Below are 15,670 nucleotides of genomic sequence, written 5' to 3'. Positions count from 1 at the left end.
AGAACCAAGTTTGAGTCCACTGGCATCTTTAAGGCCAACAAACTTTTATTCAAGGTATGAGCTTTCAGTGGCGCACACGCTTCTACAGATGCAATGAAATGGAAATAGAAATAAGTCGTGTACATAGAATAAGTGTAAATTGAGATAAATACTTGGCCTGCCCAGCAGGTGGCATAAGTCTTCTAATGCCAAGCCTTAGTTCTAACTGTGTATCTTTAAAAACCTTTAATACGCAGGGCTTTTGGTAGCAGGGACTTCTTTGTATATTAGGCCCAAGTTTTTGTTTGTTTGCTTTTAAAGCAGGAACGCACAGGAACGGAGTTACGGCTGGCTTGGCATCAGAGGGTATGTCCTATTATGCAAATGATTTCCTGCCGGGCTTCTCCTACAAAAAGCCCTGCGTGAAACAATGGTGCCATCAGGGGGTGTGGCCTAATATGCAAATGAGTCCCTGCCGGGCTTTTTGTACCAAAAAAGCCCTGATTAGGCTGAGGTTTCCAATCTCCAGGTGAGGGCAGGGGATCCCCTGGGTTGGCAGCCCTCTCCCACTTCAGGGTCATTAAGAAGCAGGAAAGGGGATGGAAATGTCTGCTGAACACTCCATTATTCCCTATGGAGACCAATTCCCATAGGGTATAATGGAAAATTGATCCATGAGTATCTAGGGCTCTGGGGAAGCTGCTTCTTGAGGTAGAGGCACCGAATTTGCAGCATAGCATCCAGTGTATCTCTTCAAAACACCCGCCAGGTTTCAAAAAGATTGGGCCAGGGGGTCCAATTCTATGAGCCCACAAAGAAGGTACCCCTGTCATTCATTATTTCCAACAGAGGGAAGGCATTTAAAAGGAGTGCGGTCCCTTTAAATGTGATGGCCAGAACTCCCTTTGGAATTCAATTATGCCTGTCACAGCTTTTCTCCTGGCTCCACCCCCAAAGTCTCCTGGCTCCTTTCTCCATTGCCTGTGCTCACCTATTAATATTTCCCATTTCAGGTCTTGTTTGATTCCATCCACCTCACTGGTTATCACAATGAAGACTGTCTTGGGACTCTTCATTTGCTTTGGCCTTGCTGCTCTAGGTAAGGATGGGCACAGGGCTCTCCCTGCCCAGGTTGATGCTGAAGTCCCGAAATTGCAACCGCAACTGATACACTACAGAGATGAGGAGGAAATGGCAGATCTGAGAGAGGGACTCCGTGGCATTCTACCCTTCCCGGACTCTGCTCTCCTCTGACACTGTCCCCAGTTTTTTTTGGAATTTCTCAAACCAAAACTGATAACCCTAGAAGTCACCTTGGGGAATCCACCCATGCTCATGATAACTTCAGTGGTTTGCAAACCAGTCTGGGTCCCGGAAACCAGATAAAGACGTGTACAATAAAAAACAGTATGCCTCCTCCTATACAACTAGGGAATGTCCATCCGCTGTGTCTTCCTTTATCTGTGATTGTGTCTAAATAGACGGTGGTGGTGGAAGTGATGTCAAGCCACCACTGACCTATAGTGACCTTGGAAGGCACAACGAGTCCCCAGTGTAGCCCCATTGGACACTATGGCTCCTGCCCGCATCTTTTATAGGCTAGCAAAGTGTTTCTTGAAAGTAGGAGGAGCCAGACGGGGCTTTTGCCATGCAAGGCTTCTGATTGGCCACGGGCGCTTTGATTGGCTCTGCAGATTTCTAAAAATGTTGCTTGAGCAGCAGCTGCCATCACAGCACAAGGATCTTCACGATCGGAGTGAAGTTAAGCACTTTTGTGTCTGGCTCCATCCACTTCCTGTGGTGACCGTTTTGTGACTACAGCCATCACTAGGGCTCCCAAGTTCCTGGGCCCACACCTGGGAGGTTTCCATCCCACCGGCCTGCATTGGGCCGGCAGGGAGAGGACCCTCCCCCGACGTCACCGGCGTGATGATGTCACTTGGCAACCCTAGCCATCACACTGTGTCTGAATTCCAAATGTGCTTGCACAGTTGAAAAGGTTGGGGAGTTTTGTCACAGGGTTTTCAATCCAAAAGATGAAGAGAGGTGGTTTGCAATCGCCTGCCTCTGCGTAGCAACCCTGGATGCCCTGGGTGGTCTGGCTATCCAAGTACGAAGCAGGCTTCCAAGACTGAAGTAGCCTGGCTCTTCCAGGCCAGTGCAAATGAACTGTAGCTTTTCAGCAACTGAAGCAAAGACCTGTTTCTAGAACAAATGGTGCAACTTGTATCTTCCTTCTGTTCTCCAGGCTCTTCTTTGGAATGCGAAGTCTGCTCTGAGTTCGGCACCAGCTGCAGTGGTGGCACCATGCCTTGTGAAGCTGACAAAGATACCTGCATCATTACTGCATCTTACAACTCCCTAGGTAGGTGAGAAGAAGCACCCATAAGCATGTTCTTATGGCCAACCATTGCTAAGGTAGCCCACTGTAGCAAACTGTCTCGGGGAAAAGGTGTCAAGTTCTATGCAGCATTCATTAAGTTCACCTCTTTTATTTTAACCAAATTAGGTTTTATTTCATGATTAGCAGATTCACAGCAAAGATTGTTCTTGTTAGAACTGACCTTCACAGGTCAGGCTATACCTTTATACCTTACTATGACCATTTGTTACGTAGGTTAAAAAGGCATGCAAGCTTTGGCGGACAAAATTAGACACCGATATAATTCAAAGAGAGACACTACTTATCCTCCCCACCCCCACAGTTCAAGCTGTTTTCCCTGAAAAGCAAAAGTTAAGAATCTCTGGCTGGCCTGATAATGATAACCTTCACTGCTCTTAAAAGAAATGAAACATCTTTGTAGACAGGTCTTAATAACCAGGGCAGAAAAAAAATACTTATATTGTTGATACACAGACTTTAGGTAAAACTATGGTGATGTCAGGAGGTGTGACCTAATATGTAAATGAGTTCCTGCTGGGCTTTCTCTACAAAAAGCCCTGAGCAAAACAATGGTGATGTCAAGGGTGTGGCCTAACATGCAAATGAGTTCCTGCTGGGCTTTCTCTACAAAAAGCCCTGCATAAAACAATGGAGATGTCAGGGGTGTGGCCTAATATGCAAATGAGTTCCTGCTGGGTTTTCTCTACAAAAAGTCCTGCACAAAACAATGGTGATGTCAGGAGGTGTGGCCTAATATGCAAATGAGTTCCTTCTGGGCTTTCTCTACAGAAAGCCCTGTGCAAAACAATGGAGATGTCAGAGAGTGTGGCCTAATATGCAAATGAGTTCCTGCTGGGCTTTCTCTACAAAAAAAGCCCTGACCAAAGGTACCATGAAGTGACAACAAATCCCCATTTTAATGTTTAATACTGGTGGCCGGGTGGGCAGGATCTGAATTTTCAGGGCATTCCAATGTCTTGAACTGTGCTGGGCAAATAGGTTGTAAACTCAGGCATGAGAAGGATAGCTAAGCAGGCAAGTACCTAGATTCATGGAGCCTCAACTCTCAATTTTTGTGTTGTACCCAAGTCAAGCCTTTTTTTTCTTTGCACTCACTACACAAGATGTGGGTTATGGGATAGACCTACCCCCAGCCTACAACTCTACTGAGCAAACTGCATTTATTTTTTTATTAAAATACTTATATTCCACCTTTTACTTTATTTTAATTTTAGTAGAAAAAGAGGTGCCAGAGCTCATTAGCACAACTCATTTGCATAGCTCATTTGCCTATGCCATGCACCCCCTGACAGCTCCGGAAGATGTACTAAATTATATCAGCTCAGCATCTATCTTAAAAAAATGCTTCTTGAATCATAATAAAAACCTTACTCCCATCATACTTTTAAAATTACTTTCCCCTATGCGGCCATAGCGGCATGATGAAGATTTCCATCCGTTTGCTTTCTATGCTTTGGTTATTTTCCCTTTTTGTGTATGTGTGTGTGTGTGGGAAATATTAGAAAGTTTGTCAAATATGAGAGTTCAGCAAAATCCTCACAGGGGGGGTTGAACAATGAAGCCCAGAAGCAAGTATTGGGGGGGGGGGGAAGGGGGAGACAGAAAGAGCACAGTAAAATGTAGAGGTTCTGGAGCTCTGCTCCTGTGAGCTCCTGCCCAAAATAAGGCCTGATTTTAATGTCATTCTTCCCCTCTCTAGTTGGAGTCCCTTTGCGGACAATAGCCAAGGGCTGTGGAACCTTAGATACCTGTAGACATGGACTCAAGTATATGAATTTGGGGCAAGGGAAAACCATCCGATCAAGCAGCACTTGTTGTGTGGGGGAGGACTGCCAAACGAGAACCAGTCAAGGTGAGTTACGCTTCCCCTCTGTGGCCTGGGCCTACTCCTTCCTCCATCCTTTCTACCTTTCATCCCCATATTTTCCCCATCACATTTTCAGTGACATCTCTGGACTCAAATCTCTGCTGTTTTTCTGTCTTATCTTTACCTGAAGAAGGCATGTCTGAAGAAGTGAGCAGTGATAGGTGCTTTTTTTTTTGTAGCAGGAACTCCTTTGCATATTAGGCCACACACTCCCGATGTAGCCATTCCTCCAAGAGTTTGCAAGGCTCTTAGTACAGGGCCCAGTGTAAGCTCCAGAGGGATTGGCTACATCAGGGGTGTGTGGCCTAATATGCAAAGGAGCTCCTGCTAAAAAACGAGACTCATGAAAACTCCTCCCCTGCCACAAATTTTGTTAGTGTTTAATATGCCACTGGATTCTTGCTCTTTTCTACTGCTAAAGACAGATTAACATGGCTACCCATCTTAATCTATCTTTATGCTTTAATTTTCTATATTTTTTAAATATACAAAGTGGGGTGTTTTTTTGGGGGGGGGGAGTTAAATTGAGAAGTTAGTAACAGAATACGTTTCAGCCTTCCTAATCTTGATGCGCCCATTCAAAAGGCAAATAGGGAGATATGAAGATGACCGTTTCATTTTATTTTGTCTTCATATATTGTTACTACAAGTATTTCCCCACCCCCTCAGTTTGCCCATTTTTATTGTTCTAAATTGTGTGTTTCTGCCATGGACACCCAGACACACACAAAATATCCACAAGGACACACATTTTATTGAGACATTCAGCACCAAGAGATACAAAATGGTGCAACAGTAACAATTCATTCTTCAGTTTACAAACAAAATTGACTGGGGAGTTGGATGTCAAACTGAAACAACAGAGATGAAAAATTTGAAATAATCTCATAGGGTCATTGAAATTTGTTGAGCCAATCTCCATTAAGAAGAAGAAGACTGCAGATTTATACCCTGCCCTTCTCTCTGAATCAGAGACTCAGAGCGGTTTACAATCTTCTATATCTTCTCCCCTCATAACAGACACTCTGTGAGGTGGGTGGGGCTGAGAGAGCTCTCCCAGAAGCTGCCCTTTCAAAGAGAACTCCTACGAAAGCTATGGCTGACCCAAGGCCGTTTCAGCAGCTGCAAGTGGAGGAGTGGGGAATCAAACCCGGTTCTCCCGGATAAGAGTCTGCCCTTTCAAGGACAACCTCTGCCAGAGCTATGGCTGACCCAAGGCCATTCCAGCAGGTGCAAGTGGAGGAGTGGGGAATCAAACCCCGTTCTCCCAGATAAGAGTCTGCACACTTAACCACTACACCAAACTGGCTCAGAGGGGGCTCATCACTGAGTAATCGTGTCCAACCAGGGTTATCGAGTCCAACCCCATGTACAATGCAGAGACTGGAACAGGAAGTGTTGGGAGAACTGGGGAAATCCACCAGCCCCGCCTGTGCTGTTGCATGCTATAAATTTTACAGCAAAAACATCACTGCTTGAAGCATTTACTGACTGTAGAGCTCTCACAGCAGCTGCCCTTTCAAGGACAACCTCCGCCAGAGCTGTGGCTGACCCACGGCCATGCTAGCAGGTGCAAGTGGAGGAGTGGGGAATCAAACCCCGTTCTCCCAGATGAGAGTCCACACACTTAACCACTACACCAAACTGGCTCTCCATAGCCTTAAACCATAGCCTTAAAATCAGATTGCACTATGTGCAAATGAGAGTCTGAAAATGAGACACTTTAGAATTTCTTCCTTAAGTTGTTGGACTCAAAGTGTATCCCCTAGGGTTGCTAAGTCTAATTTTAAAAAATCTGGTGGTGAAGCCAGGAGACTTTGGGGGTGGAGCCAGGAGCAAGGTTGTGACAAGCATAATTACCATAAGCGGACCCAGAGCCCCAGACACCTGTGGATCAATTTTTCATTAGACCTTATGGGAATCGGCCTCCATAGGGAATAATGGAGTGCCCAGCAGACATTTCCCTCCCCCCCCGTTTTCTGATGACCCTGAAGCCGGGGGGGGGGGCTCCAAACCAAGGGGTCCCCTGCCCCCACTTGGGGATTGGTAATAGGCTTCCCAACCCTCCCGCCCTGGCAGGGGACCCCAGGATTTCCACCCTCTTCCCCTGCTCCCCAAAAAAATGGAAACGGGGGGAGGGGGGGAAACGGCGCTGGGGAGCATGGCGAGCCGCCCGATCCTGGAGTGGGCGAGGCCGCCCCGCCACGCCGCTGCCACCCCCTCCCCGCCCACTGCAGCTGCTCCTCCAAGATGGGCCCAGGCTGAGCCCATCTTGGAGGAGCAGCCAAGAGGCGGCAGCAGCGCAGGCAAAACCAGAGAAGGGGAGGGCGAGGGAGGCCAGAAGCATGGCGAGCCGCGAATCTGGGCCCTTCTAGGACCCGGACTTGCAGCTTGCCACGCCCCTGGCCCGCCTCCACCCCCCCCCTCCGATTCCACCCCAGAGGCGGAGAGGAGCGGGCGAGGCCACTGCTGCCCCCCCGCCCCACCGCAGCTGCTCCTCTGAGATGGGCTCAGCCTGAGCCCATCTCGGAGGAGCAGCCATGGTGAGTAGAGAAGAGGCAGCAGCCGCGCAGTGGCGTCGCCCGCTCCGAGAGGGGGCGGCTCGCCACGCTCCCCAGCGCCGTTTCCCCCCTCCCCCCTAGCTCCACCACAGTGTCTCCTGGCTCCGCCCCCAAAGTCCCCAGATATTTCTGGGATTGGACTTGACAACCCTAATTGGTAACCTAGTATCTCCAAGTGGTTAAGCGAGGGAGCGTGCATGATGGGAAGCGGAAATTGGGTGCACCCGTCATCAAAACTGCTATGATTTAGTCAAAAGAACAGAAGCAAGGCATTTGCATGCCTTTGACTAAAAAAATTAGGGATTCCCACCTTGTAATATCAGCCAACATTCTAAATAGATGAAGCCATGCATGCAATACGACAGAAGGGCCAAGAGGTTCTTCCTCCACACACCTTTGCTGAGAGCCAGTTTGTTGTAGTGGTTAAGAGCAGCGGAGTCTAATCCAGGCTCACCCACAGCTCCTTCAGAACTTGCGCAGTCGCAAAAAAATAAGTCTAGCTCACCGCAAAAGAGCTGGAACTTAAGGTTGCCGGACAATCTTCAGATCACCTGGCTATACCGTACTCATCGTTTTTGTGGTGGTGGTTCTTTTGCTAGCCTTAGACGAGGGGTGGCATTTATGTTCTTCAGCTCCCACGCTGACTTTTCCCCCTTTGACTCCAATTGAGTTGCTCTTCACATTTTGGTTCCAGTGCCTCCAGCCATCACTGAACCCAACGGGAAGCGGTGCCAAGCTTGCTATGCTACGACAACTACCAGTTGCCCTGATGAGACTGTGGACTGTCACGGCCCTGAGGACCACTGCCTTGATATGGCAGTGAGAGTTGTTTATGGTAATTCTGAACTCATGGTCAATGTCCTTTCACCTTCCATGTGGGTTGAGGAGGGGAAGATATTTTCCGTTATTCCTTCCATGTGGGTTGAGGAGGGGAAGATATTTTCCGTTATTCCTTCCATGTGGGTTGAGGAGGGGAAGATATTTTTCATTATTCCTTCCATGTGGATTGAGGAGGGGAAGATATTTTCCATTATTCCTTCCATGTGGGTTGAGGAGGAGAAGATATTTTCCGTTATTCCTTCCATGTGGGTTGAAGAAGGGAAGATATTTTCTGTTATTCCATGTGGGTTGAGGAGGGGAAGATATTTTCCATTATTCCTTCCATGTGGGTTGAAGAGGGGAAGATATTTTCCGTTATTCCTTCCATGTGGATTGAGGAGGGGAAGATATTTTCCGTTATTCCTTCCATGTGGGTTGAAGAAGGGAAGATATTTTCCGTTATTCCTTCCATGTGGGTTGAAGAAGGGAAGATATTTTCCGTTATTCCTTCCATGTGGGTTGAGGAGGGGAAGATATTTTCCGTTATTCCTTCCATGCGGGTTAAAGAAGGGAAGATATTTTCCATTATTCCTTCCATGTGGGTTGAAGAAGGGAAGATATTTTCCGTTATTCCTTCCATGTGGGTTGAGGAGGGGAAGATATTTTCCGTTATTCCTTCCATGTGGGTTGAAGAAGGGAAGATATTTTCCGTTATTCCTTCCATGTGGATTGAGGAGGGGAAGATATTTTCCATTGTTCCTTCCATGTGGGTTGAAGAAGGGAAGATATTTTCCGTTATTCCTTCCATGTGGGTTGAGGAGGGGAAGGTATTAGTGCCACATATTTTCTAAAGACAGGCTAAAATTTGGGAGAGGGAAGCAGAGAGTGACAATTCCTCTCAGTGTTGGTCCTCTCATTGCCCCATCTCCTGTTTCTGCCCCAGGAGGTGGCGGCGGATACAAGCATAGACAGCTTCAAGAGGGGATTGGAGAAACACGGGGCTTTTTTTGTAGCAGGAGCTCCTTTGCATAGTAAGCCACACTCCCCTGATGTAGCCAATCCTTCAAGAGCTTACAGGGCTCTTAGTACAGGGCCTACTGTAAGCTCAGAGAGGATTGGCCACATAAAGGGTGTGTGGCCAAATATGCAAAGGAGTTCCTGCTACCAAAAAAAAAAAGCCTGGTTCCAGTGCAAAACCAGTAGTAATAGTGTGCTGGCACAATGCTCTAGAATTCAACATAGTATAGCATAGAGTTTTGGGTGAATCCTAGAGCATTGCCATAACATGATAAGGTAACTTCTGGTTCCATGCCCTAAATAACTTCACTGAGCAACATGAGATCACTTGTCCCTGCCCACTGAATTTTCCTGCCAGGGTACCAGTTCAGGGTACCAGTTAAGACTAGCATGTTACACTGAAAATGGCTGTTCAGTGATAGAAGGAAAAGGAATGTTCTGAAACCCAACCAGGACTTGGATCGAGAATTGTTACTGCTGGAAACCTTGACCCTACTAAGCATCCACCTTGTCTTCTTTATCCAGGAAGTCTTGTGGTCAACACTGCCCAGAAGGGCTGCGTCAGCAAGTCTGTTTGTGATGATCTGAAAAAAGGAGTCACCGACTTTACCGGGGGTAGTGTTGAAGTCCTCAAGGCTGCATGCAGACCTGCTGGCATCAAGGCCTGAACCAAGGCTTCATCTGCAAACTCTTGGGCCTTGCTGTGCTTCTATTGGTGGCAATGAGGGAGCCATTCATATATCCCCTTTAATTTTGTTCTGTTTCAAATGTTGGAATGATGTGTCATTTGGTACTTTTGCTGCAGTCATTCCTGTTGTATTTGTTTCTTTTTGCACCATCCAGATTTTGCTGCATGGAAATCAGATAGATAGATAGACAGACAGACAATAATAATGACGACGACAACGATGATGATGACAATGGTGATGATGAGGATGATGAGATGATGACCAGAGGTTGTTTTGTAGCATAACTCATTAGCATATGCTCCCCACCCCCACGCCAAAAGCAACCCGACTCAAGAAAGGAGATCCCCGGCCGAGTGAGGCCTGCTTGGGCTGGTTAGAGATCCAGCCAGCCCAATCAAGCCTTGTTCACCTGGGGCTCTCCTGGGCGATGCCCAGCCCCCAGTCAAAAGGCCAGCAAGCCACCCGCCACCCAAAATCACATAAGACATGGAGAAAGGTTGGTGTGGGCTTCTCCAGGGGTTATTGAGGGCCCTGGTGGCTGGCTGCCCGCCTGCTCTCCTAATCCAGGAATTGTTATGCAGTTGCACCTACTATTCAATGGACAAGGTAGGTGGGGAGGAAGAAGAGGTACCCTCAGAAAGGTTCAGGAGCTGTGCTCCTGTGAGCTCCTGCTGAATCTAAGGCAGGCCTGATGATGATGACAATAGATGATAATGATGATAGATGATGATGATAGATGATGACGATGATGACGATGATGACGATGATGATGATAGATAGATAGATGATAGATAGATAGATAGATAGATAGATAGATAGATAGATAGATAGATAGATAGATAGATAGATAGATAGATGATGGATGGATGATAGATAGGTGACAGATGATAGACAGATGATAGATGATAGATGATAGAAAGATAGATAGATAGATAGATAGATAGATAGATAGATAGATAGATAGATAGATAGATAGATAGATAGATAGATAGATAGATAGATAGATAGATAGATAGATAGATGGATGGATGGATGGATGATAGATAGATAGATAGATAGATAGATAGATAGATAGATAGATAGATAGATAGATAGATAGATAGATAGATAGATAGATAGATAGATAGAGATTAAAAATTTTAAATGGCCTAAGCATAAATCATGAGGGAAAGGAAAGTGATGCTGAAATGAAGATGCGTGATGGGTTGAAATCACACAGGGGAGAACCAAGATTGAAATGCCGATTTTCAAATTAAAGTGGTAGGTTTGCAAAAGGAAGGAAGCTCCGCATCCATGCCAAGATGGTCCTGATCCATTTGTGTAAACTTGTAAGGGTAGGGAATCCTATGCCATCTGTATTGCTTATTGCTTATTGACCCTCTGCTGCAACACTGTTACCGTTTCCTAGCAGACCGATGCTTTCTTTGTGCAAAACTAAACCAAAGCTAAATAAAGTGAATGGAAATAAGAAATGGTGTTTTTTGTACTGTTTGACTAATTTTAGTAGAAGTGCAATTGAGTTCTAGTATCACCAGAAACAGCCCTAATAGAAACCTGCTTGCATGTATGATGAATTGAAATATCTACCTTGCCTCCATCTAGTGTGGTCTTTGCAATATAGTAAAAAAAAAAAATAATCTTTTCCATTAAACTTATGCCAGAAATAAAGGAATTCCAGCTAGAAATTCCTTACAGCCACCACTTCTGTTCTGCATTCGCAAAACCATCCCTACATTGAGAGCCAGTTTGGTGTAGTGGTTAAGTGCACAGACTCTTATCTGGGAGAACCGGGTTTGATTCCCCACTCCTCCACTTGCAGCTGCTGAAATGGCCTTGGGTCAGCCATCGCTCTTGCAAGAGTTGTCCTTGAAAGGGCAGCTTCTGAGAGAGCTCTCTCAGCCCCACCCACCTCACAGGGTGTCTGTTATGAGGGGAGAAGATATAGAAGATTGTAAACCGCTCTGAGACTCTGAGATTCAGGGTATGGGTTTGGGGTTTTTTTATAAATCTACAGTCTTCTTCTACTAAACATGTTTAAAACATTAGCACTTGTTGGTCTTAAAGGTGGTTTCTTTGTATCTGTCTCATGGGATCCAGGGAACTGGGCAAAGGAAGCTCTGGCTCTTTCCTTCTTTCCCCAGAGGACCAGGAGGGGGAGGAGCCTCAGCCTAGAAGGAAGAGAGGCTTAACTCAGTAGCTCTGCTGTGCGATTGAGAGAGCCTGGGAAAGCAAGCTCTGCCCCCCCCCCCCTTCCTGTCCAAAGGAGGAACCTCAGTCAATGGAGAAAACAGAGGCTTTGCTCTGTAGCTCCTGTGTGATTGAGCAAGCCTTGCAAAGCAAGCTGTGATGCAGAAGGAAGCAAGAGAGAGGGAGAAGGAAGCAGATGACAGCCAGTTGCTCAGGGGCCTGATAGGAGCCCTTAGGGGGCCTGATTTGTCCCCTGGAATGCATGTTTGACACCCCTGGGTTAGGTTGTAGGAATTGGAAACTGGCCTTTCACCCTCTTGACTTGCATGACTTCGCGTGTTCATCAAAATTGCTTAACTACCATCCCAAAATAAACAAAGTAATCAGGAAATAGTCGTAAACCCGACAGTTGGAAAGTTGACTTTAAGGGGCGTTTTAAATATGGACTTTCAAAAGGGCCTGTTAGCGTTGTACCATGAGAATTAACGGCCTTGACAGTAAGCAGCAACTCACCCATAAATGCAGTAGGAATTGGACTGATCATATTTTATGGCTTACCACAAACCAAAGTAGATCCATTTCACTGTTAACCTGCAAACGTTTCCTCTTTCAACAGCCAGCCATTGTACAGCCAGCCTCTTTCAACAGCCAGCCATTGAGTTAATGCTCTTCTCCAGGGATGGAATTCTAGCAGGAGCTCCTTTGCATATTAGGCCACATATCTCTGATGTAGCCAATCCTCCAAGAGAGTACGAAAAAGAGCCTTGTAAGCTTTTGGAGGATTGGTTACATCAGAGGGGTGTGGCCTAATATGCAAAGGAGCTCCTGCTAGAATTCCACCCCTGCTCTTCTCACCTTCTACTCCTCCGTAATTGTTGGAGGCAGAGAACAGGGATCAGGGATCTGAGAACAGGGAATGGGGATCAGGTGGCTGAGATTAGGGATGCTGCTGACTTTAATGGAAGGATGCCAATATGATGCTGTGCTAGAGAGGCAAGTCACATTAGAAACCAAACCACCCCACTTTAAATCAATTAAATTGGATTGCCTTAGGGCACAATATCTGTCCAAGATTTCCTTTTTTTTTTTTTTTTGCAAATTACATCCATTTGTTTTCAAACAATGCAAACAGCTGTGCTTGAAGGTTGCTACCCTGTAACCACCAGTAGCTCAGCGCCTCTGAATATGTGGAGGCCCAGATCCTGAAGATCCGTGCCATTATTTGTTGGCCTGTCCACTTTAGTGGTTAAGTACACGGACTCTTATCTGGAAGAACCAGATTTGATTCCCCGCTCCTCCATTTGCAGCTGCTGGAATGGCCTTGGGTCTCATAGGAGTTGTCCTTGAAAGGTCAGCTGCTGTAAGAGCTCTCTCAGCCCCACCCACCTCACAGGGTGTCTGTTGTGGGGAGGGGGGGAAGGTAAAGGAGATTGTGACCGCTCTGACACGCTGAGATTCAGAGTATAGGTCGGGATATAAATCCAATATCATCTTCTTCTTTATTCAGCCCCAGTGAAGAAATTCTTAGGCCAATTTCTGGCCAAATTAGGCCAAATTCCTGGCTGAATGTCAGAAAAAGTTACATTTTACTTGCAGCTGTAGAGCTAGAGGTTTCATAGAAGCAGGGCTTTTTTGGTAGCAGGAACGCCTTTGCATATTAGCCACACACCTCTGATGTAGTCAATCCTCCAAGAGCTTACAGGGCTCTTAGAAGAAGACGACATTGGATTTATATTCCGCCCTCCACTCAAGAGTCTCAGAGCGGCTCACAATCTCCTTTATCTCCCTCCCCCACAACAGACACCCTGTGAGGTGGGTGGGGCTGAGAGGACTCTCACAGCAGCTGCCCTTTCAAGGACAACCTCTGCCAGAACTATGGCTGACCCAAGGCCATTCCAGCAGGTGCAAGTGGAGGAGTGGGGAATCAAACCTGGTTCTCCCAGATAAGAGTCCACACACTTAACCACTACACCAAACTGGCTCTCTTAGTACAGGGCTTGCTGTAAGCTCTTGGAGGATTGGCTGCATCAGGGGTGTGTGGCCTAATATGCAAAGAAGTTCCTGCTACAAAAAAACGTCCTGCATAGAAAGTTGCACTGGTTGCCATAGCAGCAACGAAAATTCGATCTAAGCTCATGTCAACAGTCTAGTTAGGAATTTAATTAGTATTCAACAGACATTTATGGGGGGGGCGGGTTTCCACCTTACAAATCAAGTTTTAAAATGCAGCTTTCTCTGTGTCTTAATCTAGTTTTACTGCACCTCATTTTAATTCGTATTTTTTTATTGCTTGTAACTGTCATTACCCCTATGCAATAAAACTGAACTGAACTGTACACTACTTAATTAGAACTTACTTGGACAGACCTTCAGTGAACATAGAAGGGGAGGGTGTCATTGCTGCACAGCATTTATTTATAAATGAGTTATAGGACTCATATGCTGTCTTGTATCATGTGGTTAAGAAGGAAATGTGGTGGGAAATGTTACAAGTCACTGTCAACTTATGGTAACCCCACAGGGTTTTCAAGGCAAGAGAGGAAATGAGGTGACTGGCCATTGCCTGCCTCTGTGTAGCGACCCTGGGCTTCCTTGGTCATCTCTAGGGTTGCCAAGTCCAATTCAAGAAATATCTGGGGACTTTGGGGGCGGAGCCAGAAACAAGGGTGTGACAAGCATAATTGAACTCCAAGGGAGTGCTGGCCCTCACATTTAAAGGGACAGCACACCTTTTTAAATGTCTTCCTTCCATAGGAAATAATGAAGGATAAGGGCACCTTCTTTGGGGGCTCATAGAATTGGACCCCCTGGTCCAATAGTTTTGAAACTGGGGGGGGGGGAGGGTACTTTGGGGAGAAGTACTAGATACTATACTGAAAAATTGGTGCCTCTACCTCAAAAAACAGCTCCCCCAGAGCCCCCAAAACCTCCAGATCAATTCCCCATTATACCCTATGAGAATCGATCTCCACATAGGGAATAATGAAGTGCCCAGCAGACATTTCTCCCCTCCCCTGGTTTCTGGCGACTCTGAAGCGAGGGATTGGCATCTTTACTCATGAGTTGCTGCCAACTTCTTCAAAGTAACACAGACACCCCATCCCAAGAGGAAGCCTTTCAATGGGAGACTGAAGCCTCTGGAGGTGAAAAGGCCAGCTGACTGGAGGTGGGAAGGAGCCTGGGAAAGTGGAAAAACCCCCGCTGAGACCTGGGGCTTGGCAAGCCTAGTTGTCTCCCATCCAAGTACTAACCAGGGCCGACCCTGCTTAGCTTCTAATATCAGGCTAACCTGGGCCACCTGATCAGAGCCTGCAGCCTTTTCTGATACTCCCTTTGATTTGTATATGCACCATAATTTTTTTTTGGCCACTGTGTGACAGAGTGTTGGACTGGATGGGCCATTGGCCTGATCCAACATGGCTTCTTTTTATGTTCTTAAATGGATCACAATGAAGGGCTGTGTGACTGAAGCCACGTGTGCCATATATATTCAGTGGTTGCCATGGCTCATTCTCTTATCACAAAAGCAGTGTGCAGCTAGAGACCATGCTGTGATCCCTTGACTTCTCCCTGGACAATGGTTCTGGTGACGATTCTCTTGTAACCCTCCATGAGAATGTCATGAAAAGAGCTACTGCGTCATCTCAGAGGGATTTGAGTTCCCTTTGCTTTGGAGAGTGGCTATCCATAAAAGTCCCATCAGTGAAAGAAGATCTTGAGTATTGAAAAGTCAATGCTGTTGGGTCCACACCCAATGCAATAAAGCCTTTCCACTGTAACACCCTTTGGACATTTTGCTAAAATACAGAATAAATAAAGGTGTGATTGCTTATGCCAACTAAGTTAGAATAGCTCCACTCTTGTATTTCCTGCTGCTGCTGAAACAGTGCATGATTACTGAGTTCCTACAGGCAGGCATCCTTGGATTGGGTGGGCGGACCTCTCCCTTTTCAGGACAGACTTCAGGCCTTCACAGTTCTTCTCTCCTGTCCTTGTTCTTCAGTATTGCTCATCTATAGCCAAGCAGAGGGCTACACAAACAGACTTGAAAAAGATGAGAGCCAGTTTGGTGTAGTGGTTAAGTGCATAGACTCTTATCTGGGAGAAACTGGTTTGATTCCCCACTCCTCCACTTGCAGCTGCTGGA

General features: G+C 46.4%; 1 protein-coding gene across 1 annotated transcript; it reads left to right on the top strand.

The window, feature by feature from the left end:
* The first annotated feature begins 1,029 nt into the window (after nucleotides 1-1,029).
* On the top strand, nucleotides 1,030-9,405 carry LOC132585848 (phospholipase A2 inhibitor gamma subunit B-like). Its single transcript, XM_060257724.1, has 5 exons — nucleotides 1,030-1,078; nucleotides 2,228-2,344; nucleotides 4,083-4,235; nucleotides 7,506-7,646; nucleotides 9,173-9,405. Exons 1-5 carry the CDS (start codon nucleotides 1,030-1,032, stop codon nucleotides 9,313-9,315), a joined length of 603 nt encoding a protein of 200 aa, XP_060113707.1. The 3' UTR covers nucleotides 9,316-9,405.
* Nucleotides 9,406-15,670: the final 6,265 nt, after the last annotated feature.

Source organism: Heteronotia binoei, chromosome 17 (genome assembly GCF_032191835.1).
Source record: "Heteronotia binoei isolate CCM8104 ecotype False Entrance Well chromosome 17, APGP_CSIRO_Hbin_v1, whole genome shotgun sequence".
NCBI lineage: Eukaryota > Metazoa > Chordata > Lepidosauria > Squamata > Gekkonidae > Heteronotia > Heteronotia binoei.
This window is presented reverse-complemented; position numbering and strand designations above follow the sequence as displayed.

What these genes read in the sequence shown, in the direction of transcription:
- LOC132585848 (XM_060257724.1), top strand. Translation starts at nt 1,030, where the DNA reads ATGAAGACTGTCTTGGGACTCTTCATTTGCTTTGGCCTTGCTGCTCTA. An exon ending in TGCATCTTACAACTCCCTAG is followed by an intron (nt 2,345 to 4,082) that starts GTAGGTGAGAAG and finishes TCCCCTCTCTAG; the next exon opens with TTGGAGTCCCTTTGCGGACA. An exon ending in GGCAGTGAGAGTTGTTTATG is followed by an intron (nt 7,647 to 9,172) that starts GTAATTCTGAAC and finishes TTCTTTATCCAG; the next exon opens with GAAGTCTTGTGGTCAACACT.